This window comes from Prinia subflava, chromosome 10 (genome assembly GCF_021018805.1).
Source record: "Prinia subflava isolate CZ2003 ecotype Zambia chromosome 10, Cam_Psub_1.2, whole genome shotgun sequence".
Taxonomy (NCBI): domain Eukaryota; kingdom Metazoa; phylum Chordata; class Aves; order Passeriformes; family Cisticolidae; genus Prinia; species Prinia subflava.
Window position 1 is genome coordinate 5,916,979 of NC_086256.1, and position 25,800 is coordinate 5,942,778.

A 25,800-nucleotide genomic window follows, 5' to 3' on the forward strand; every position below is an offset into this window, starting at 1 on the left:
TGCTAGTTCATTAACCACTTTGAGAAGTAGGTTTAGCTGCAATTCCAGTGAAAAAACAAATACTGCTAATACATTTCACATAATCAATTTATCATGACTCAACTGAAAGCAGTCTTCCTGCAAAGGTTTATTATGAAATAAATAAAAAGTCCATAAGAGAAGTTTGAAAAATCTATTTTATGAAGCTTTAAGATGCATTGGGTAGAATTATCTATGGTTACATTTCAATCTCAAAATAACCAAGTTATTTTGGGCAAGACACTGAAATGCCAAAAGATTTGATTATCATACAGGTGGAAGATAACATTGATGTAGCATTTTCTAACAAATTGTCCCATCAGAGGAATCCTCATATTTACACATTGCAAACATCAGCGAGATTTAAATGACATCTTGCATTTTTGTTTCTTGCTTTTTAAATATGTAGGACCCGGGATTATTACGCAGCTGCTCCCACCGCCGTGGCCTTCACAGTGGTTACGGAGTGTGTGTGCCCCAGGGCCCGGCCTCTGCCTGCTCCAGAGGCTGCAGGGGCAGGGCCTGAGCCCGGGCACCGCCCCGGAGCCGTCCCTGCTCCGCCGGGACGCTGCCTCTCGTGAATTGCTTTGTCTCAGTAAGTCCAGTATCCCTGAGATAGGAACCACTGCAGCTGGAGGGGTGGGGCTGTGCCGTGGGCAAACGGGATCACCGGGGCTCAGCTGCAAACTCCGCCCAGCCGAGGCTCGCTGGCCTCGGAGCCCTCAGTGCTTGCTGGCAGCGAGGCGCTTCAGCAGCGGCTCGTCGTACACCCAGCACTCCCCATCCTCGTGGAACAGCTGCGAAGGAATAACCACGTGTAAGCTTTTCACAAAGGCTGCAGGCTGAACTGCACCCTGCTGGAATAAAGCTCACCCTTGTTTCCCACGAGGTCTCGTTCTCCTTCCTGGCCCTGGCCTCGGCTCTCTGCCGCTCCTCAAGCGCGTGCTTCGCAGCCGTGGCCGCGTCGATGTCCCTGATCTTCAGGTTGTAGGTCACGTCCTTCCACAAGCTTCAAAGAGAAAGGGCAAGGGAGGCTTTTATGGCAGCAGAGTGCTACAATCATAGACATAGCAGTGAATAAAGGTGGATCTCAGGTTAGACAAAGGGCAGGAAAGCCCTCAGGATATTTGGTGTTTGTGCTGTTATGGCTGTGATGGAGCCTCCAGCCCTCCCTGAACATTTAATCCCGATTAGGATGTGACTGAGAACTCCAGGTCTCCTCTTCCCCCTTAAATCCCCAGCCTGCCTGTACCTGGGCTCAGGGAGAGCAGAGCATGCAGTGCTTGGTCAGTGCAGCCTTAGTGCCTGTACTGCAAACTGGAGTCTAAAATGAAATCTTAACATTCCCAGTTAACTAAAGTTCTTACCAGCGAGACTCAAAGTCGTCTTGGTCCTCCAATTTCCTTACCTTCTTCTTTATTGTAGGCATTTTCTTGGTATCTATAAAGACAGCATTCTCCTAGAGTGAAGATGAAAGAAATAAACCTATTCAGTTCCTTAGCTGGACTTCAGATTTCTACATCCTCACACTCTAGTGCACAGGCTAGCAGGAAAAACATGAAACGTGCTAATTCTTCAGATTCTCGTGCAGAAATCAAGCTTCCTTAAGAATAAATGAACAAGTTTTATCCCCAGTTCTGCATTCTTTTGGGCAGCCTCATAGGAGGTTCCAACTATTAATGGTTGTTTAAAATAAAATACCAAACCTACAAAACCACCCCAAACCCCCTTCCTCAGTACAATCTTGTATTTCTGATGAAAAGAGAAGAAAGCAAGCTGTGTTACCCCTGTGGAGTACTTTGCATACATGACCCCATTCCATTCTCCTTCAATGGAGCAGAAGGGCTTCTTGTCATTTGGAGAACTAAAGAGAAACAAACAGTCATTTCTCAGCTGTAGAACAGCAACTGAAAAATCCTAAAGGATCAAAACCTGCTCCCAGTTTTGTAAAGCCTGGGTTTTATCAGCCCACGTGTCTATGCCCAGCACAGAAGAGAGGAGGGTTCTGTTTACAAGGGGCCCTTGGCATGAATGAGTTACATAAACCTAAACAGGAAGCACTGATCAGGGTAGAACAGGCCCTGCCCGAGGGCTGGATCTGCATTTGGAGTTTAGGAAAGCAATTACAGGCCTTCCACACAGATTGAGGGTGGTGATTTAAGCTTAAAAAGGTTTCACAATCTGCTGCTTCCCCAGACCAATGGGAAACAAGAGACACCAGTTTTCAAATGGCAACTATCACTGTGTCAATGATTTAAAACCAAGTTCAACCTCATTTTATCAGCATCCACTTGCTGACATCACAGCACATCTCCAAATGCATGGGAATCTCTACTGAAATTCTGTGCTGGGTAAGTGCACAGGGTTTATCCCAAATCCACCAAACCACAAAATCCACCACAGGTAAAAACAGGTGAAATTTGCAGCAGAGCTTTCACTGACACACTATGAACAGTATGCCAAGGCTTGCTGCAGTATTTGTATTTTTAGGAAAGGTAATGATGGAGACACTTTTGATAATTCAGGAGAGCAAAGTTCCCTTTGGGAATCAGCTGAGGATGTTCTCAACCAGGATGAAGTAGGGCACAGGCCTGTGCAGCTTCCTCTCACAAATTTGGCTCTAAAATGGCCAATTCCATGATGGGTAAGCACGAGCTAAGCTCTTTTGGGTGTTGCTGCTTCAGCATTTTACACTCTTGACTGTCTTGTTAAAACTGTTGGCATTTAAGGAAGGGAAAAAGTGAGCTGAAGAAAGCTGCTTACAAAATTTCAGCTGTAATTCTGTGCTTCTTTCCTCCATAAAACGGTTTTGTGTGGAAGACGATGGAAGCGTTGTAACCTGTCTTGGAGCAACTGATGCTGCACTCCCCCCCAAGCTCTATCCATGGCACAGTGAGAATAGACCTGCAATTACAAACACATGAATGCTCATAATTATAAACTCTTGACCAATAAATACTAAGCATGAAACATTACAAAGCATTAAAAATGAAAATACCAATTAGAGCGTTTACTTGCCTTCCATAGCCATTAGGAAAAGTCAAAATATAGTGTTCATCATGATCTAGGCATGTAACACACCCTGTGAAAGAAAAATGAAAATGGGTTTTAAAAACATTAGGCAAAACCTCTACAGAACTTTTCGTGGTGATCTCATGAAATATGCCATTAAAAACAGGTGCCATGAAAAGGAAAGGTGAGGAGCTTCATTTTTAATGGATGCTGAGAATGCTCAGCTTCTGGAGGAGGCAGAGATTTTTGGGAAAACCCAAAATGGACTTTTTTTTTGGGAAAAACTGGGCCCTAGGTGTTTTCAGCACACAGAGTGTGTGGAAGGAATCTCTGATTCCCAGACACATAAGCTCCAGTTACATAAATTCAACCACTGCTTACATTTAGTACAAAGACTTTAAATAATTTATGTAAATTATTCTATGAAAATTCCTAATTGCAGAATTTGATTTCTCCCCTGCTGTTCAGCTTGCACACACATACCTTGCCCTATGTTATGGACCCCAATAGACATTCCTAGGAATTTGGACTTGGTCCATATGTGAGCATTGAACTGTATCCTCTTGCTAAAACACTCTGCGTAAAACGCTGAAACTGAAGAAAGAGGCAGGAGTTAAAAACAGCAGCACGAGACACTGGTACCTTTGTTTCCCAGTTGATTCCTTGGGAAATATCCCCAGGTGCCTCACACTTAGGTGGCAACAGAGTTTGCAGTTAGTTTCTCACAAAAGCAGTTTAAAATTTTTCAGCCTTTATAAATTTTCAGCTTTTAAATCTGGAGAGAAAGTGTAAATCCAAGATTTAAGCCCAGAGCCGATTTTACTGTCCCCCCTCTCCAGCTGCCACCTCTCCTGGCAAAGGGACTGTCACAACTTACTTGGAGGATGGTGAGAGACCTGCTCTGCCACAAAGGTGACGTTGCTTTTACTGACCCAGGGGACAGGTCCTTCTGAGACTGGCTCCTGTGGGACAGGGGAGAGGATCCATCACTCACTGTGCCTGCAAACACTGCAGGCTTCCCTGAGCCTCCATCTTCAAAGGCTTCCAAAAATGTATTGCAGCCCTCCTTAGTCCTGGAAATATTATCCTTTCTAAAGGACAGAGTTTCTACTATCTTATTTTTAATTAAAAATGTATTTAATTGTCCCCAGAAAAAACAGTTTAACTGAAAGGCTCGTGTATAAATCTAATTACAGAATAATATTTAAGTGGCAGAAACAGTTTCTGGTTTTGCTTCTGAAAAAGCCTGATCTGCATATTAATAATGATCAGATTTCATCTACCACAAAACCATAAACTAATATTCATTTCCTGTGGCAAAGAATGCAAAGTGCAATTAATTCATGGTTAGGAGCAATGGAAGCCCAAATACAACACTGCCCTTATGCCACCAAACTGGAGTGCAAATATTCACCTCAGAAACAAGATCTGAGCAAACAAACCGGTGGGAAGCAAAGGAAATGGGAAAAATACATGGTTTATACCCAAACAATCACACTGACTTACATGTATTACACTGAGGCCACATGAAGCACCTCACAACAGCACTTCCCACACCATCATTGGCAACTTCCTAAGGCAAGAAGGCCAAATGAAGTGCCAAAAAAGAAAAACAACAGAAAAAAAACCCACTGGGCTGCATTGGTTTAAAAATAAAAACAAAAAATCTGAATTTTGGGAATGAATGAATTCATAATCAGTGCTATGAAACAGTCCAAGGGAAAAGGACATTTTCAAGACATCAAGTAGTTCTTTAAAAAACAACAAATTTTGTTATGCAAGATACTTTACACTTCTGTCCAAAGAAAAAAGGAAGGAAGAGAGAGAATTGGTTAAGAAATTGCTACAGTTTGTTGATTTGCTACTTAAGCACAGCATAATCCATTTCAGTCAGTGACTTAACAAAGCTTTGGGCTGCATCTCTGCATCCTGGGCTCCAAAGAAGCACCCCAAAAACTCACCATGTCATCTTCAGTGCCAGGCAACACCCAGTGGCATCGGAAGATCTCCCCCAGGATGGGATTGTAAGGCTTTTTAGCAACTGACCCCTTCCTTCCTGCATGGAAAGCTGAGAGGTACCACTTCACCACCTGAACCATCCTCTCCTTGGGATCCTTCTGGTCACTAATGCTACAGAGAGAGAAAAAAGGACAGGCAGAGTGAAATACAAGCAGGGACCTTGGATACAGAAAGATTTTATGGGTGTTTGGTTGTTTTACAGTTAGAAGTTTGACTGATTTGACTGTTTTTGAAGTTTAAACCAAAATCCAAGCAATACTCTTCAAAACTACCAACTTCTGCAGCCCACAAGGGCCACAACCAGGGTGAGAATCTGAATGTTCCAAAGTCAAATACCTGACAAACAAGTCCGGATGTGCAAAGAAGTCAGCATACATTTCCAACAGCGACCTTCTTTCCAGGATAAACGTTGGAAGAACAACCTGAGGGAAGAAAAACAACTCATCCAGCTGAAGGTATTTGAATATCCTGTATAAAAGCCAGCTGTGAATAGCAAACAGCAGCCACAGCATGGTGGGCTCTGAGTTGACTGAGAGCTTGAGCTCACCAAGGAGTTCTGACATATGCAGGTCAGCTGGCATCTTCTAAAACCCTGAGGTTCAGCAGGAGCAGTCTCATCCTGCATGGATTCTAGTCCCACTCAGAGCACATCAAGAGCTGTTCTGAATTACAGCATCACTGCTGATTTAATTTCATCTCTGTGAACACTGTCAATTTGCAATTACATCCTGCTACATGTCTCTATCAAGATGAAGGTTAAGCCCTTCCCTCCTACCTCCCAAAGGTCCCTTCTTGTGGATCTGCTCAGTGTGATCCACTGTCAGTTCCTGCTGCTGACACACTGCATGCTCATAAAGATTTCTGGCAGCCTAATTTGAGATGAGTGATTTTCAGCTATCCCAGGAATTCCCAGAACAGACACAGTTTGGATCAATCCCTATTCAGAACTGCCAGAAACCTTGAGCAGTTTGCTTGTGAGCTGCTGGCTGTTTCCCCAGCAAAGTGTTATCTTTTCATTATCTACTGTTCATTCCAGGCTGGACAGTTCAATTCATCCACTTAAGGAAACTCAAGGATAAGGATTGATCTCTCTTGCCCTTTCTCACTCTGGAATTACTTGTTTAAATTTATCCAAGCTCCCTGGAAGGACCAACACCTTCAGAATGCTGTTCATTCAGCCTTCAGACAGACACCAGCATGAATCTCATCTGTGAAGAACCCAATCCTTTCTTTGCCAGACCTAAGTGTAGCACTTCAAAATACACAGGCAACTTATTTACTCATGAAGATCCCAACTAAGCAAAGCTTTTCACTATATGGCCACTCCTGCCTTTTACTTTATGTTTTATTGAATGTCACCTTACCTTGGGATCTTGTAGCTTTTGCTCTAAGAAGCTAAAGACAGGAGAAACATTTCAGCATTCCCCTTATGCCAGCTTCACAAGCACTCCAAGAATTGGGTTCAAAGAGAACAAAGAGCTGCTTTCCACACCAAACAGATTTTAGCATCTGGATATACTTATTCTGCAGCCACTTTCCTCCTTCCCAGTAAGAACTCCAACTCAAAAGTACCATGCTGAAGGGATTACAGCTTAACTAGCTCTTAGAACAAACACGTAGTTAAATTATTTCACCCTTATTACACAGAACTGCAGGTTTACTGCCCCTCCCATCCCCATGAACACCAGCAAGGTTACCTTGGTTAGGTCCATGCCTAATCTCACTTGTGACAAGAGATGCATGATGACACTTTTGTGCTCCTCCACAGACTCTCCTTCCCCATCGTCTTCTCGATCGTCGGGAGGATCAAACAGATCTGAAAGACCAAGTGGCTTTTGTTTCCTCTAAACCTTCAAAACCAGACTGTACTTAATTAGCACATCTGTAACTGTGAAAAATACAGGGTTTAAATTCTACAACTCAGCAATCTTCCATTAGTAAAGAAACGGTACATAAACCACTTCCCATAAGTACCCTCCCATATATTTTTACACACACATATATATATATGATCCTGCATACATTGGCCCACACAGATCAGCAGTCAATAATTCCTCACTGAAAGGACACACAGGCCACTCACCAGCATCATTTGTGCCATTAGACATGGAAGAGTTGAGGGACTCCGTGGTATCTGGACGCTTCAGGCTGCTCCCTGTGCTGCTCCGAGTCAGGACTGCAGCAGAACCTGAAGAACTAAAGAAGAGTAATAAATTCTCACTGTTCAAATTAAGTAATGCAGGCCAAATTCTTGTCATTTGATATTCACAGACAAGGAATTTAGTGATAGACATCAATATATGTGCAGTGGCAGACACTAATATACATGGTGCATGCTAATTCACAGCGAGCTCAGAATGGATTGTAGCTGAAGGAATGGGACAGCCTGCAGCCTCAGATAACACATGATTAGCTGACTAATCCCTCTTTGGAATGGGTAGCATCTCCAAATGAATTTTCCAATTAATAAGAAATGAAGAGTAAACAGAGATTTTGGAGAAAGGGTGCCAACATCAAAGAACACCTTTTAGCAAATGTGTGAGTGATTGGCCATTTCACCAAAGGCTGCAGCAAATGCACATGAAATGCACCACGGCCTCAGATTACAGCTCTCACCTGGGGCTTCCAAAGTCTGGTTTGTTAGAGTTTGTCAGCACATATCTGATGGAATGGGAGGGAGCAGAGGAAGAAACTGCCTCCCTCACAGACACCTGTCTGCAGCTGAGGGCAGGGGTGAGCTCACTCTGTTACACAAAGTGGCTTTTTTGCCTCCCCCACCTTTTTTAACTAAATTCTGCAAGCAAACAAGCCATGCCCTTCTAGATACAAACTGCACTCAGCACACTGTCAGCTACTTACTCCATACAGCGCTTTGGGGAAGAACTGCTCTGGTAGAATTCATCAGCATCATAGAACTCGTCCTCACTGCTCGAGTAAGAAAAATCTGGGACTGTATTTGGAGACAGGTTGACATGGCTTGGAGAAGTGAGACTGCTGCTAGGTGCTGACTGCCCACTTCCTGTGGAGTATTAAAAATTACAGACTCAGTAAAAACAAACTCTTTCAACATCTACTTAAACAAGAATTGTTCAAATCAATAAAGATGGACGTGAACTCAAAAGAGGAATGTAGAAAATTAAAAGCAATAATTAGGCAGGTTCATACTGAGTTTAACAGACAACAAAAGGAAAGTCACAAGGAAAATGAAGAGCACAGAACACCAGTAAAGTTTAAGGGACATGTTTTCTCCAAGTACTGCAAGATTGCAATGTTGAGGAGACAAAGGGGAGCTGGTAAAACTCGTACATATTGTGTATACATGGTGGGGAGAAAGAGCAGCATTACTGGTTTCAACAAAACATTGAAATTGGTGTTGATTAAAAGCAAGATAAAGGCCAATATATTGTTGTCTTAAAGACTAATTACAGGGTTTCTTGTATTTCAGTAAGGTTACCCAGAACTGTACCTGTACTGTTTGGTGTTGGAGTCTGATTTCCCAGCGATGCTACCACAGGTCCCACTGGCAAAGAGGAGGGTCGCTGCTCTGACTTGCACAACTGAGCAGGTTCTAGGGGATATTTTGATATGTTAACCCCAAAATTCAGAATGAGATTCCACATTATTTCACCTCACCTCTAAAAATTAAATAATTTTCTATAAAAGCCATTCGGACAGAAAAACATGTAGCCATCACTTTTACCTAGGTGCTTTTCCTACTAAGCAAAGATGGCATTTTAAAAAAATGTAATTGTTTAGCTAGAAAGCATTTGCTTTTCCTGGAAATGATAGTTTCATTTTTTAAAAGAGTGTTAGAAATGCAAGCCAGAGAGCAAGTAAAACACATCAGCTTCTCCCCAGAATAGGGGCAGGCTGATGAGAACGCTCTGAGCCTCCCCTCCCGCCCTTGCTCAGCCCCTCTGAGTTTTCAGTGTTGAATGCAGGGTGCCCTGTCCTGTGTGACACAGAGCTGTCCCCTCCCCACTGCTCTGCTGCTGCTGTCCCCAGCCCACCTGGAAGTGTGACAGCTTGGGAAGGCATGGCGCTGACCCCGGGCGGCTCCAAGGGGCTGGGCTGGTACACGGCGTCCACGGGGTTGATGGTGCTCTGGGCAAGAGAAGGAAAAGCACATTTTTCCCCCCTCAATTCAAAGAAAATAAAGCACAGATAGCAAGAACATTGTGAGCATTAGAAATGCCCAAATGCAAGAGAGCGAATCCCTGAGAGAGGAAGTAAAACACAAATTGACAGTTGAGGACATGAGAAATACTTTTGAAGCGGTGATATTTTGATTCTTTACGCAGACTGCACACTAAATTGAATTTGATGCAGGTTTGAAGCGTCCTATAAAGAATTCTTATTTCAGGTTCTTGCTACTGGTATGCTACCCAATGTCCATTAATTAATAATGCATGCAAAGAGTGAAAAGTTAGATGCAAATTATCTGGCCAAAATTAAAATAGCTAATCTGTATTTTCAATTTTTTTTTCCAAAAATTCATTTGTTCAGACCACAGTAGATTAACCCATAAATCAAAACAAGATCTTAGAGCCATGAAGCAGCTTTGTTGCCAAAATTCTTCTCAAAGCAAGCTGACAGTGTTCAGTGCAGCTCAGTAGAGGACACCTCAACCTACTTCTGAAAACTTGGAAAAGGAAGCACCAGGTCAATTCAATGCTCCCAAAAGTCACTGATTTCAGTTGATGTCCTTGTTTTTTATGCATCAAGGCCCTTGGAAATCTAAACTGCCATGTCTTTTAATCCAAAATATCACCTAAGCACTGTTTGTTATTATGTTTATGGACAACCACCAGAACTTCTGGGTTGTTAGTTGAGTAAAAGGCACATGAACCCCTTTTCCTAACACCTTGCAATTTAAATGCCTGATCTATAAGAACTATGAAAATTTTTGCTCAGTTTGCTCAGAAATTCAGTCAGTATGTTCACCCCTATCCTCCTTTTTTATACCAGTATTTAAAAGAAGTGTCTACAACTGTTCTCTCCCTTTAGACCATTAATTTCTGTTTGCATTCAGACTGAGGGAAACAGGCTCATTTTAACCTTCCTCCCATTTTCCTGCTAAAGGCAGATTTCTGTCTTGCCTTCTTTCCTGGTTACCTGAAGTTCTGAACTTTATCCTACATTTGGATGTTTGGACAATGCTCTCAGACACATGATGTGATTTTTGGGGCTGTCCTGTGAAGCTCCAGGAGCTGGAACACTATGATCCCTGTGGATCCCTTTCAACTCAGGACACTGTATGACTCTAAAAAACAGTGAAAAGTTCTATTATTTTTTTATAGCACAGGATTTCTTTAACTGAAAACAGAACTATTATTCTTTGTTTATCACTAAAAAAAAATCCTTATTAAAAACAGCCATAAAAGTAGCTTTCTACACTTTCATTGATGTTACTAAACAATATACAAATAATCCAGTACAGGTATTATTAGTCCACTGTATTCCAGCATAAAGGCAATGTCCCTTACCCAGTACTTCACCTCCTGGTGGAATTATGCATTCGACAAAGGAACTGTCCCACAGAGTTCAGTTTAAAATTATGATCCCATCTTAAGAGTTAAAGCCCAAGATGGTTCTGTGATACACAGGATGCTATTGCTATCTCTGTCTCCTTTATTTTTTAGGGAAACTAATAATCCACATGATGGAGAACGCTGGTATGATAAAGAAAGAACAAAGTGACTCTGATTTTGTATTCAGGATTGTAACCTCATCCTTAAACAATTCTGCATACTGAAACATGAACTGGAGTTTCTTGTTGGATATTTTGAGGGATGCCTTCATGGGCTAGAAACAGATGAAGGCAGACCTGAAAGTCTCCTGCTCTGAGTTTAATAACAATTGAATAACAATGACACAGAAACTAGACTCCTCCCACCATAGCAGAAACAGTGATTATATTTCTGCCTAGTTTAAAGTGAAATCCTGACCTTTAGCCCAAGGTGATGTTGACCTTCACAGCATCACAATTTCAGACTTCACAATCACTGACCCATAGTTAATATTTCTTCCAGAAATATTTTTCCTCCCCGGTATAAACCAGCCCACAGATAATGAGCCCTGTGGCTAATCAAATTCAGATTATATCAAGATGCAATATCCCTATGAAATTTCTGAGTTGCAGAGCAGATGTGCAGGTCACCTGTGCCTGTGGAGGTGTCCACATGCAGAGCTTCTCTTTTCCAGGGGGCATCACAGAACCTGTTCCCTCACACTAAGACCTGAATTATGTTACATCTGCAGATAATAATTCACCTTATTTATGATAAGCACAAAACTGAAATATGATGTGCACCTTCAGTCCAAGGTTAACACCAGAAAATCCTACTGCTAAAAGCTGTTTGTAGTGGAAAAACAACTAAGGCCTGGGAATTACTGTCAGCTCCAATAAAAACACATTAGGATTTTTAGAGTTTTTACTGAAACCAATCTCCTATTAAAAGTATCTGAAATATACTCAAGTGACAAAAAAAGAACAAAGAAAGAGAAATCACACGTGACCAAACCCAAAAATGACAGAAGTTACATTAAAAATGCATAAGTTCTATTAAAGAACAAACATTGCTTAGACAGACATTACACAACTCTGCATCAAAGGAGCAGCACTGTAGAAAAGACAAACTACTTGAAGCACACGGAGACCAGATCTATTTCCTACACAAAGATACTTCAGATGGAACACACAACTATTTCTATCCCAGTAATTTTCCCCTTCATCTGTTCACATGGCAGATTTTTATCTAAGTGTTTGGTCACAACACTGCTGTTCAAGACACTCCATACAAAACTGACCACTCTGTTTTCTAAAGACAAGGGTGTTAGCCAGCCTCAGGAGCTAAGGACTCAACAGGAATTTTAACAAGACACTGGAAGCGGTAAATTAGAGAAAGGAAGAAGCATGTTGCAAAGTGAGTGGAAATTCAGGTCTCTGTTCACATGTTCTGCAGAATTAAAAGGAGATAAAGATTAGATTTAAACTTACTATAAGTCCATCTGCGTGCTTCTCCTCATTATTTTGGTCCTTAAGGAAAAAATGTTAAAAATATCAACATAACAATCTTGCATGACTTATCAGTTCTGTGCTAAGCGAGAACAGCGAGTTTCCCTCAGGAATGTTTACATTTTCAGCCATAAATTGTTCCTCATCATGTGATCAGTAACTAAACTTGGAAGACAATTCCACACACAGTCACTGCACCTCTGAAGATCAGCATTTTCTGAGGGCCTGTCCATGTGAGTGCAGACAATTTTAAAAATATCCTTTCTGCACTGCGGAGTACAATTCTGCTTTATAACGTGGATGTTTCCTAAATACCTAAAAGTTTCCCAAAATATGCTCCTGTAAGTCCCTGAACAATTAAGTTCTCAGTTTCTGTGATTAACACGCAAGAAAGGCAGAAATTAAAGTAAGTTGAAAGGTTTTAACTTTTGGGTTTTGGAATCCATTAGATTTTAAAACGCTTTTAGGTTATTTATTATCTCAGATTTTGCCAGAAGCAGATGTGAAAGAATGTATGGAAAACATCTGTCCTCAGGAGAAATGACATGAGCAGCAGCCCAGTTAATGCCAATAACAATTTTAACATTTTACCAGCAACACTATGAATTTTACTGAACACTAAGCCAAATCTCCTCCCTTCTGCTGCAAAGTCCATATTAGACAGTACATGAATCCACAGCTTTGCCCAGTGTGAACCTTAAGACTTGTCTGCAGAGTATTCCCCTGGATTTCCATTTCCATTTTAAAGGAATAAGGAAAAAAAAAAAAGCTGTGAGAACTATAAAGAAAGTTGGCATATATTTATGTTTTGATACTTAATATATCCTTCCTTAGCTAATACAGTTGGCAGTAAGCTGTCCAAATTTCAGATCTGCTAGTTGACATTTTTGAAGCCTGGCTTTCCATGATAAAAAGAACACCAAACCCAACAAGTTCCAGTGGGTTGCAAATTTACAAAATGCTTTTTTTTTTTTCTCAACACATAAAGCCCCAATGTTGTGTCCATCATCTCTAATAGCTAAGAAATAAACCACAAAGATGCTGCAGAGCACTGATGCTTGCTCTCCCTCCTCAGTAATGCACCAGCAGTAGCATCAACAAGGTAAGGAAGGCAGAAATTCCACAAAACTGGGCAGGCAAGACTGCCAGAAATGGAGGGAAAAAGAGAAGGGATGGATGCAAAACCAAATATCTGCATTATAAAAGGTACTTTATAACACACATATACTTCTAAGGCTGAGGTTTACCACAACACTGGCAGAACATTTCATGTCTTTTACATCCCACACATGAGCAAAGCTGGACATCTTCAACTGCCACACACACAAAGGGGACAACTCAGGCCAAATGCTCCACCTGCCCACCCCACTTTGTTTATTTTCACTGCTTTTTGATAAGCAATGGATGTACTATGATATATTCCTGTTTAGCTGGTATTTACTTCATTATTTTGAAAACTTCATGGGTCACCTCAGTACGAGTGGCATAATTACTCAATTTACCAGCAAGTTTAGTGAAAATTTAGCTGTCCAAATACTAAGGTGAAAATCTATGAAATAAAACAACTGAACACACAATTTAGAAAGAAACAAAACTCCAACAACCAAAAATCTAGGTTTGTTTCATTGTTCCAAAATAATCTACATAATAAATGTGTGCTGGAAACAGAGAGCTCTAAGTATACAGAGAAGTGGTAACACTATCAAGGTACACACATTGGCAAGTCTGTTCCCTAATGAGAAAGGCACTGTAGAAGTAAAAATGAGTGCAGAGTGGTGATAAGATGATTTCTTTTCAGCAGTGTCAGTCAGCAGCCACACTTGCCCTATAGATTTGGGAAAAAAGCCCTGCAGAATCTTAAAGGTGTCTAATGGAGAGCACAAAGCTACAGTCAGGCACAACACATTTTTACACAGAGATTGAATCATACAAAGGCAACACGAAGAACTGGGGAAAAAAACCCCAAACCCCTCTACATTATAAATTTTGTACAGCAGTAGGAAATCAGGGTGCTACCACAGTTAATGGAAAAGCTGGGGGGAAAGGAAGACAGAATTCTCTTATAGTTAACAAGGACAGTTGCCTGAGAGAGAAAGAAGGTGAAGAGATGAAGCAGAAGAAAGGTTATTAAAGAACTGGGATTTTTTTTCACTCTATGTGGATCAACATCTTGCAATTAGCTCTGCATAATTTTAACCCACTTCGTCTTCAACAGCTCCAAAAGAGTTTTAGATATGGTTCAGCAGAAAAGCAAACAATAAACCCCCACTCATTAGTGGATAAGCTCACCTATTTACACTGGTTAATATTTAGTGGTACTGAAAGAAGAACTTCAAGGTCTGATTTAGTGCAACAAAAAGCAAGTGCTAGCACCTTTGGGGGACTCAAATCCCACCTGCCTTTACACTTAAATGGCAGCTGGAGCAGTAAAATACTGAACCTGAGCTAAATGACTGCATCTGCCACAGCCAGTTTTATCCATCAGCAGCAAACCACCTAAAGAACTTCAAAATATGCTTAGCATAAGTGGACATGTTTGTCTAACTCCAAATAAACTCACCCCGAGCAGAAACAGGATTTGATATTCAACAGAAACAAGAAAGATAACTCAGCCACCTAGTACCAGCTCTGATCCACAGCCTGAAAAGCAGATTATAACTCTGCAATTTCATTTTTTCACTCTGCTAATTACATAGCAGAGTTTTTTAAAATGAGTAAAATTTCATAGGAATTAAACTCCTGTGAAAATAAGAACTATTAGACACATTTATACAGTAATTAAGAAAAAAATGAGCTAGTAATTCCTTGCAGTTTCTCCAACAGCTTCCTCAATACAGCAAATCACATATAGATAAGAAAATCAGCATATTACCATCTAACCTATGTACAACTGACTTCATCAAATCCCTAAAAAAATGACATATAGTCTACTGACTTCATTGCACTAAAATACCTCTAAAATATACCCAGGATTAAATATCAGCAAATTAAATAGTGAAAGGCTTTTCTTGCTGGCACTACAGTGAAGGATTGAAGAAGCATCACTGCATGTTAAATAAAGAATGTACTAGCTCCAAATTCATGTGGCACAAAACTATTTCAATGTTTCAACCCTAGTGCTTGTCAAAAAGTTTTGGTTTTGTACAAACCTGTTAATTAACAAACATTTTACAAATTCTTAAGTAATAGATATGAAAATTGAGTTTCACAAAACATGCACTGATCCTTTCAGTGAATTACTTTTGATCCTGTAAGATTCTAAATACTTCCATTTTCACTGCACTCAAAATTTTGTACAATATATCTGGCATCTAAAATGAAGACAAACAGTTTTGCATCCCAAAGCCACAAAAAATAATTCATCTAGATTACAGAAAAAAATAACTGAAGAGCCCATGCCTATTTCTGGATAAATCAGAATGTGTTCTGAGTAAATCAGCCCAAAATTCTGAAAATACCTTTATTTCTTTGCAATATATCACCTCTCTCCACTTTGGTCACAAGATATAAATCTGCAATTCATAATTAACATACCCTAAATATATTATGTTAAACCTGTAAGGGCAGAATTTGCCAAAAAGGAAATCCAAAACTCCCCAAGTTTTAAAATCTTATGAAATATGTAAGTGAAAAGCTTAATATGTAAGTGCATTACCCACATGCGTTCTCAAATAATACAATTCTGACTTCAAGAAGTTTCAACATCATCATGAACTTCAGACCTGTGACAGACCTTGCCAAACCAGTTCCATTATTTACATCATTTCTCCCCTTTTTACTTGTTAGCCACACTCTTAAACCAAGCAGAACGAAGAGTTTTGTTAAGTTCCTCTTCTGTCAACCTGACATTTGTCTAAGTTCCTCTTTAGTCTAACAGCAAACTCTGTAAAAGAAAGTTTATCTGAAAGAAAACTCGAAACAACGTGACTGTTAGCATGAGCATTAACAGCACTGTCTGCTATGGAACTCAGTATCGCAGAAACTTCATTAAAAGAAAAGCATAAATCAACTTATAATTGTTTTCTTGTTCCTGGATCATATAGAAGGCATCTTTAGGATTCAATTAGATTAATGCTGTATCACTAAAATTCAAAATAGTTTACAGTGTACTTACTTTAGCAATCTGTAGCAACACAATGCAGTGTTTTATTGATTCTACCATGCTCTAGGAAAAGAAAAATATCAGAAAAAAAAGTGTTACTATCCCTTAATATTTTGTGTGTATTAGTTATATAGAATATTGGGTGTGAACTAAATGAACACTCACTTCTGTAGAACCCCTCCTTTCCCTTCCCCCTTTTTTTTTGCAGAGACAAAAGCACAGCAGCAGCAAAGTGAAGTTTCCAAAGCCACACACCAGGCAGGCTGTCAGGGTGAAATGGAGGTCAGCTCTGAATCCCCGAGTGCTGCAGGCAGGTAAAAGATCATGGCAAGAGGGGCTCAGGGGCTGGGCTTGTCTGATCTGGAGAGGAAAAGGCTCAGGGAGACCTTATCAATATCTGACTGGGAGGGCTGGGGAAGACACAGCAAGACTCTTCTCAGTGGTGCCCAGTGACAGGACACGCAATGGCCACAAACAAATACAGGAAAATCACTTTGAACAGAAGAAAACACCTTTTATTCTTTTATGGATGGTAAAATACTGGAACAGATTGTCCAGAGAAGCTGTAAAACCTCCAGCCTTGGAGTTAGTCAAAACCCAAACTACATTTGGTCCTGAGCAACCTGTTCCAGCTGATGGTGCTCTGAGCATAGGGTTGGACCACAGACCTCCAGAGGCCCCTTCCAACCTCAACTATTCCATGATTCCAAGGTGCTGGACAGAAACCTGAGCACAGCACCAGAACCAGGCTGCCTCTGCCATCACAATGCTGGACATAATACTGATTCTCATTTTTCTGTAAAAAGGCTTTAAAAACTTCCTGAAGAAAATAAGGTGAATTTCAGAATCAATATGTAATAGCTACAAAAATGAAAGAAACTTACACTAGTTGTTTCTTTGAGGCCTTCAATTTTCTGTAAAAGAAAAATCAAAATAGTGTAATTAAACACAATTTCCAGCATCTGATTTGGCCTAAATACTATATAAACACAATATTTTAATTTTAAATTGGGGGAGGTAAAAAAGCCCTTAACCAACATGTTAAATACTATTTCTATATATAGACACAATTTTCAAGACAAGACTGAAGTCAAACTGATAATTAAAGCTTAAAGATGACAAGGTTAAGAATTTCTTAACAGTGACATTATACACATTTACCCATTAAAATCTACACTTTTTTTTGCATAACATCAACAAAAATAAAATGCAACACGAAGATGCTAAGTTCATTTTGTATCCTTATAAAGTGCACTGAACAGTGGCACACTTCAACACTGTTACATGAAATGACCATCCCTCAAGCACAACAAACATTTGCAGTTAAGCACAGCTTGAAACAAATCACAGAAAATAACAGCGCACACATGTTCTTGCTCTTTCCATGCCTCCAGTAAAAGTGCATCTGGAAATCTGCCTACTTCATTTTATCTAGAAACACTGGTTCATAAAGATTTCCTGTGTGGAGCTGCACCCCAGGCATGCAAAAGGCATCTGCATGCCATGTTCCACAGCAGCGTGACCTGGCTCAGGAGCAGATGCTTCCTGTTGATGTCCTTGGCTCTGTCTGCAGAAAAGCAAAATCACTCAACTGGGCTCAGCACTGAACTTCTAATGTAATTACAGGATCTCTGTGTTTTGGGTAATTTCAGTGGCTCATGTGACTTGAGTCACAATCTTCTTGATTCTTGAATAATCAAAGTGTGTAAAGGATCCTTTACCCCCACCAGGCACAAGAGTAAGAAGAACATGCAGCTGTAATTCCACAGAAATGAACAGTCCCAATTTGTGGATTAAAAAGAAAACAAAAGCAGTGACAGCCTCTCAAGCAATTCCTGGGGGGAAATATTCAGCTATGCTCTAGATGTGACACAAAGGACGGTGTAAATTCTCTTCAGAATTAATTGGCAAGAGGTGGCCAAACTGAACCCAGATTTAGCCTTTACCAATGGAATGCCTGGATCACATTTATCTAGGATATATCATATGAGGGATGTTATATCATGAAGTTATGTCATATTTACTCCTGCTACTAACAGAGAAACATGCCAACAGCTAAAAATTCCTTGGCTTCGTTTTTGTTTGTTTTTCATGTCTCTGTGAGACTTCTAGCCTAAACTTTATCAACAAGTATTGAAAAAAGCATTTTAAATATGACAGCATAGAAGTTTTGTGCCTTTTAGCACCAAAATAGAATAGGCAATGCACCCAAACACACAAATCTTGTTGGGTGAAAGATGATGCAGCTGAAGGAGATCATGCAGAGCCAACTGGAGGCAGCCTTCAGCAGCTCTGATTATTCTTTACCCACTTTTTTTCCCCTACTTGTTATAGAGAATTTACACACCAAATAAACAGAGACCTCAGTCCCTTCAGTGACATCACCTTTGCTGAAAATAAGAAAGTGACCTCAGGCCACATGATGCAATCCAGTGATGTTGGTTTCTCCCCACCCATCTGTAATTTTCCAAACAGTTCACTGAGACATTGTTATTCTTACACACAGGTACAGACAAAAGGGTAATTTTGTCAAAGACCACATGGAAGATCGAGAGGGGAAAACCCTCAGGACAGATTTTTAAGGCCTTTCAATAAATTATAGAACCATAGTTTTTTCCTTTATGGAAATGAATCCTTTGTGAGCTGGCCAAATTAAGCAGTGACAGTTTGCAGTGATCCAGTATTTTTCATATTTGTGCTCTATGACCACCTTAGAAGAACACAGCACATGGAACTTTGATGATTTAGACACTACAAAATTGTAAAGAAAACTATAAGCAAGGATGTTGAAGATAAAACACATTACCAATAAAACAAACCCAAACCCCCCAAATATTTACTACTAACATTTATCACAATTTTCTCTTTTCATCATCCCTAGTCTTTGAATACTGATGAAGATAAAATTTTAGTGAGACAGTTTCCCTAATTTTAGGTAATGAATACACATATTTTCATCTGAAACACCAATTTCCTGCAGATCTACATTTGCAGAATGCAGATTTACAACTGCAGAATGCAATTTGCTATATTTAATCTAATCAAACTGCAGGCTGCTGCTGAACCTACTCCCTCTAGTTGCTGCTCATTACATCTCCTTGACATCTGATTTTTTAGGAAATCACTGAGAAAGCTAATTTTATCTCATCCAACATGATTTTTGCCTCATTCAACCATCATGTGACTACAGAGGGAAGAGAGGCAGCAGAGGCACGAAGGGAGAGCTGACTCAAGGTTGAAATCTGTAAGGTGCAACCCAAATCTGTGTGCTCAGCCTTGGATTTACTTCACAAAAAGCACTTGTTTTGTACCAAACAGCTTAAGCAGGCTGCACCCGCCTCCCAAATCCTTTTAAGTAATGTCAGCTTTGTTCCAGCCTGCAAACATGGACCTCTTTGCTGTTCTGATGCCTTTGAGTGCTTCATTTTCTCCTCCCTGATGTGTGGTCAAGATAACTACACCAAACTGAACAGAAAAGCTGTCTTGGAGTTGCCACCAGTAATTCCTTGGAGGAAAGAACTACGAGTTTGATGGAAGTACCCTGCAGATTACTCAGCTCATGATCTGACAGCTGAACCATACTTCCATAAACAAATAGGGAAACTGCTAAATACTGTATCAAAAAACCTCTCAGAACAGGAAGAGATGTGATCAAAAGAGAGCTTTGTCAAGTCTTCTTCATTTTTAATAGAGAACAAATGGAATCTGTAGTAATAGCAATCCTCATCAAGATTTAAAACCAGAGGATGCCAACCTCTTCTAAATGAGCCTCCTCCTTTCTCTGTAAAGTCAGTCCATCTGTCCCATAGATACCTTGCAGAGATAAATAAAGAAGTCAGCACAACATGTGGGAAGTCTCTAGGGGTCAGGAACACTGGCACAGGAAAAGAGAAAGTACTGCCTGATCTGCGAAGTAGCATCTGGAGGGAGGTCAAAACTGAAGGACAACTCTTCCCACTAAGACACACTGAAGGAGAAATACAAAATCCTTAGACCTTACTCTTGTGGTCAGCTGTCTACAGATTGAACACACTGACAGATTTACTTCAAAGCTCTTTTAAAAGCCTGCACATGAGAAAGAACTCCCCAAGACACCACCTAACACTTCAGGTAAGATGAAGAACACTTGAAAGGTCACAACCACTATAAAGAAGTAAAACTAATCAAAGCATCAAAGAGTTTTCAAAACGGGAAACAAACACCAAGAGAACGCAGCTTGTCCTCCACAAGAGACACTGAAGGAGGGAACAGGGATGAAATTCACCACTACTTCATGATATCAGAATTACTGCATTTGCTGAAGAGAAGCAACTCCTCTGTAATAAACCCTTCATAAGGAATCGTTAAATCCCTCCTCCACACACACAAATTAATTCATGAAACCAGCATGACACTTAATGCCAAACCCACACCACCAAAAGTCTGTGCCAGCCTTTCTTAAGCAGTGCTTGAACTTGGACCTGCAGAGCTGACTCTGGGATGGAACAGGAGGGGATGCAAAGAACACAAACCTTGTAATTGAATTACACCCCTGCTTAAAGAGCAGTGCTACCCATTACCACATTTGTGGCACCCCCACTTCAGTGAATGAATTGTGGCATTCTTGGACTTCCAATGTGTCACAGATCTACACAGGATGCAGGTTGATTATGTGAAATACATGATTAGGAGTATTTATTTTTTTTCCTTTGGAATAGCTTTGTAATTCCTACCAACTTTAAACACTCGTCCCTGTTAAAGATTAAAAAATAGCCAATTTAAGTTAAAATGCTTTCAACACTGTTGGAAGCATTTCACTATAATGAACAGCAGAGGACCAATTATTTCTGACAGACTGAAACCTTTTTTAATGTTCTGACATCCATTATTACTAAAATTTTCTTTGGCAACTTAGTCACAACACAACTGTTTTAAGTTATTCAAATTGCTGAAGTGATTTTGACAACTCAATAAATGTGTACTTAGCATTTCTAATACAGCAAACTGATGCACAACACCACTTGATAAACAAGCAATTTTTAAGACAAAATGTACTTGCTTTTCTCTGTTCATCATCTTTGCAGTTCTGGAGTTTTTCATCAAAGAGCTAAAAGAAAGAGATACTTGTGAAAATACTGAAAGTGTTATTTTTCCATATAAAATCAGACAGAAACACCAATATTTCAAACCCAACAACATTTAGTAAGTATAAAGTCATACAACCCTGGTATTAGGATCCAAAGGAGTTTTGGGCTAATATTTCTTTACAGCATTTGTGATATAATAAATTCATAACTAATTTCTCACATTATCCCATCCTACAAGAGACCAAATCTCAAGCTAAGCCTGAGAATTCTATCATGATTTGAACAAAAAGGTGAGGTTAAGTAACATAACTCATCAGAACACCTCCAGCTGCCTTTCTTCTATTTCAGCAAAAACCTTTGGGGCATATGAAGCATTTAACCAAAAGAGCTTTAACTCTCATCAGTCCTTCCAGATACCTTGATTCAAGTACATGATCCAAATCAAGTAAGATCTGTAAGCACATTTTTTGGGGAAGATATGACTTCCTAACATTGATTTATTTTTTTAGAAGTGGCATGTGAGATGCAACAAAACAAAGAGAAACAAACCCTCGCTGAGGAGCCTGCATGTGCATTTAACACAAGCTGAGCTGAAAGAGCTAACAGAAATCTCCAAGGGCACTCTAAGGTGCACACAACCATGAAGTTGTTTAAGGAAGAGAAAAGACTACAGGTAATGCTAAAAGTTCATCACATCCACCCTTGCAGCTTAGAGAAGAGGATGTAATTTTTAGGAAATGAGCTGCAGCTCCTCACTCAACTGCCTGCCTCAAACCTACTCATGTGTTCCCTTTCCCTGGAGGGCTGATTTCTACTTCTAAAAATAGACTGTGATCTTGGTCTCTGTCCATCCTCAAACTGACTCATCTTTCATTATTAATTAATTTCTATCCCCCTCCCCCCAGCTGGCCTGAAATCACAATTAGAAGGTGTAAAGATTCAAATACCTTCTGTCAGTAAAGTGATGGCTCCAGAGTGGCAAAGACAGCTCCTGATCAAGTCTTTGTAGGGCAGCTCTGAATTTTGTTTGTATCTGTTCTTCCCACCTTCATTTTTGTTGCTGTGCTCATCCCCCTCTCTGCCCTACCCTCCAACTGAATTTTTGCTGGATATCCCACGTGCAATACTTGCACATTATATCAGGAAAAAAAAACCCAACCCAGCAGAACTGAAGCAATTTAACAGCAATTTTAACCTGCTGAGTCATGGGGAAAAGGTGTCCTAAGCAGCAGCAAAAAGTGTTTTTCTCAATAAGGTGAGTACTGAGAGATATGACCTCAGTGTTCCTTGCATTCCCATCTATTCTTAAAATACAAAGTTTAAAAGAGCTGTATTGTACAACATTCCTACAGAATGTTTTCACTCAAGGACAAAGCACAGATTATCTACTGCCACTGCAACAAAGTCTGAAACTATCTGCAACTGAAGTTACACATCACTTGACAAAATCGTCTCACCATAGACTCTAAAATACTATGAGCAAGCAACACAATGATTTAAGTACATTTTAAAATGAAACTTAACATATTTATCCTTGCCATTTCCATAAAGGTTTTATATAAAACAGAATCCTTCAGCCATTGATAAATAAAGAAACTATTTTATATAAATCTGCTTGTGATATTTTAACTCCATTTTAACAATCCTAAGAGAAAGGCATTTTCATCTTGACTGACTCTCTGTGCTGAGCTTCCTTTCAAGCTGGCCTTGAAATCCAGCCTGACAAACAGACCCCAAATATACTAAATGCAGTTATACAGTTATATACTGAATTTAGTTACCATACCTTCAACTGGTCTATCAAGATCTGTAAGTAAGCATCAGCCTCAGTAAGTTTCTTGTCAAAATCATGAACGCTGGGAACAAATCCTGAATCCACACCCTAGAAATAAATAAATAAACAAATAAAAATCAAATATTTAATTACTGTTTCAGAGGAGGAAAGAAACCAACAACAATATGGTTTTGCCTGCCATCTGACTGAGAAAATGCTGCCTTGCCTCTCATCCTGCCACGTGCAAACACAGGCACACAGCTGAACACTTTTGCCTTCTATTTGCAGCTAAATTGCTCCACATTTTCAGAGGGGGTATAATCATCACACACCAGAGTATTTCATTACTTATGATTGAACAAATCCTCTTAAATTACACTGATTAAAGCTTCTTTGTAAAATATAAAGGAGAATTCACATTTTTGTGAAGGCTTACAGTTCAGCTAGGGAAGCCCACATCATACCCAATGGGATAACTGCACTTTTCACACTTCACACAGTATTGCTCAACTCACAGCTCCCTAGCCAAGAACTGCTAAATCTTTTCTTAAATACCTTTGATTTGAAAAGTTCAAAATTATTAGTCCTGCTTGCCCTAGTTCCTTTACAGCTGCAATGATTTGCAGCCTTGTCACTGTATCTGAATTTTGACATTTTGTTGCACATACACTACCAAAGACAACGTATCACTGCAAAGAGAATGATTACTTTTACCTTTTCTTACTTGGAAATTTGTTTCTCCTAATAATATGACACTCAGAGCACACTTCTGTATATAACATAACCCCTGTCTTTAAACTGATACACCATTGATTTATCCCAAACAAATTCCACTGGGATACCACATCTTTAATTAGAGGAAAGAAAAGAGGATTCTTGATTATTTCTGCCTTCATGCACATAAGCTATGTAAACACGTTAAAGGTTTATTTATAGAATATCTTTAATGCAAATGGACCTGTGAAACAAATACTGAAGCACACCCAATTGGAAAAAATTGTACACTCTAAGATAAACATATATAGGAGGAAAAACCCATGAAGGATAAAGAAGCAAACATCAGTTATAAAAGAATATAATCCTGAGAACGTCACAGCAGTGACAACTTTGCTACCAGCCTCAGTATTTTCACCTGTACTCACACTGATCTCAAACAGGACAACTTCAAACTCTTATGAAACCATCTACTGCTGTTTGAACTGCTGAGGATCAAAGAGTCTGAGCATTTAAAGATTAACCACTGGAGAAAAACATCTCACATGGAGGAAGATGGGCAATCTGTATTTGTAAAATTCCACATTGGTGTAATGTTTTCTTTGGCATTGTTTGCTCTGTCAGAACAAACAATTTCTCTTATTTTTATATGATATTGGGCCATCATATTTAGAGTTTTATTGATGGCTCTTTAGAGGCGTGAGCACTTTTGTGCAGCAGTGGAATGACTTGCATAGTGTCACACACAGCCTAAAAAATAAACCCATCTACTGACTGCAGAAAACATTCTTTACTCATTTGCTACAGACAGGCATGCAGATCATGACAACAGCTCTACAAGAGTAGATCTATCCATACAGATGGGCTTGTAATCAAAAATATACTTCACCTATATTAGACAGTTAACACCAGTCAAATTTAGAAATAGTGTTGTGAAACAAGGAGGAGGAAGGAGAAGATGAGAAAAAAAATCATTTTGACTATGACAAAAAATAAATACAAAAAGCACTGAGTGTTACAGGTTATCCAAAAAACTAATAAGCAGAAGGGAGAGAGCTCTCAACTGAGCAACTTTTGATAATCCCTCAAAATAGTTTAAATTACCTGAAACTACATCTGACTATGAAATTAGTATTCAATTTCCTTGTTGAAAATGGAATTGTCTGCACAGCTACCAGCTAACCTCATCAGTTCAGAAAATGGTCCTGCAAGCTCAGTTAAAAATTCTGGAGGTCACATTTCATATACCAAACTATATACCACGTGAACTATATAGGAAATTTCTGCTGAAGATATTGTACACAGAAATATAGTTTACAGTGCATGTTACCTGTATGCTGCTGATTTTTATTTCAATCCTCACTCTAGGACTACTAATATGTCTCTATCTGGTACTTAAAGATAAAATGCCATTCTTAAATTTCAGGCTCTTAGAAGTAAGGGAAAAGCTGATCAAAACATTCAGTGTTACAACTGAGCAGACACCCACACAAAACACTGAGTGAAAATTGTAACCTAAGAAGTTCTACTAGAAAATTAAAACTTCAAACAATATAAAGAGAAAGCCATAGAAACAGGTATAGTGTCAAGCTGAATACAACAGAGATGAAATATGAGAATAATTTTTCAAAGCACAGGTACTTAAAGCTGCAGCATCTCACTAGTTTGCTCTTGGGTAGTTAAGATGAAATTTGATTATCTTCTCTGCAAATTTATTAGTCTGCGTTATACAAGATTAGGTTAATAATTTAAGTTCTCACACAGTTTTAGAATGGAAAACCAAAAGATACTTGGAAAAGTTGAAAAGTTGAGCAGTACCATGGAAAAAACAGCCTGCATAAATAGCAAACAAAATCAATCAGCATTTCAAACCCAGCAGTAACTTAGAAAGAGGAGATAAGAAGTGTAGATTTGCATAACAAAAACTTATTTCTTGATTTTCTGGCCACTCAAAGCCACAGTCAAGGTAAAATGGGGACCTTTTCTCTCCTTTCTTGCCATGAAGGAAATGAGGCTTCTAAAGAAACAGGGGAGCAGAGTCACTAGAATGGCATTTACCAGCTTGGTAAACTTGTAC

General features: G+C 39.6%; 1 protein-coding gene across 4 annotated transcripts in view; it reads right to left on the reverse strand.

The window, feature by feature from the left end:
• Positions 1 to 103: 103 nt before the first annotated feature.
• The window catches only part of OSBPL9 (oxysterol binding protein like 9), a 56,968-nt gene continuing 31,271 nt past the window's right edge, over positions 104 to 25,800 (reverse strand). For 2 of the 4 annotated variants that reach the window (XM_063407096.1, XM_063407098.1), the window contains 20 exons: positions 23,022 to 23,117; positions 21,208 to 21,255; positions 17,054 to 17,083; positions 16,182 to 16,232; positions 12,050 to 12,088; positions 9,060 to 9,153; positions 8,516 to 8,617; positions 7,909 to 8,068; positions 7,133 to 7,245; positions 6,747 to 6,865; positions 5,386 to 5,471; positions 4,992 to 5,160; positions 3,908 to 3,992; positions 3,514 to 3,624; positions 3,037 to 3,100; positions 2,782 to 2,922; positions 1,804 to 1,882; positions 1,386 to 1,477; positions 892 to 1,027; positions 104 to 815 (listed from right to left, as the gene is read on the reverse strand). In XM_063407096.1, coding sequence (XP_063263166.1) covers positions 741 to 815; positions 892 to 1,027; positions 1,386 to 1,477; positions 1,804 to 1,882; positions 2,782 to 2,922; positions 3,037 to 3,100; positions 3,514 to 3,624; positions 3,908 to 3,992; positions 4,992 to 5,160; positions 5,386 to 5,471; positions 6,747 to 6,865; positions 7,133 to 7,245; positions 7,909 to 8,068; positions 8,516 to 8,617; positions 9,060 to 9,153; positions 12,050 to 12,088; positions 16,182 to 16,232; positions 17,054 to 17,083; positions 21,208 to 21,255; positions 23,022 to 23,117 — 1,890 coding nt within the window. In that variant the 3' untranslated portion in view covers positions 104 to 740. The remainder of the gene's footprint in view (positions 816 to 891; positions 1,028 to 1,385; positions 1,478 to 1,803; positions 1,883 to 2,781; positions 2,923 to 3,036; positions 3,101 to 3,513; positions 3,625 to 3,907; positions 3,993 to 4,991; positions 5,161 to 5,385; positions 5,472 to 6,746; positions 6,866 to 7,132; positions 7,246 to 7,908; positions 8,069 to 8,515; positions 8,618 to 9,059; positions 9,154 to 12,049; positions 12,089 to 16,181; positions 16,233 to 17,053; positions 17,084 to 21,207; positions 21,256 to 23,021; positions 23,118 to 25,800) is intronic. The other 2 variants (XR_010081436.1, XM_063407097.1) reach the window with 2 other exon arrangements.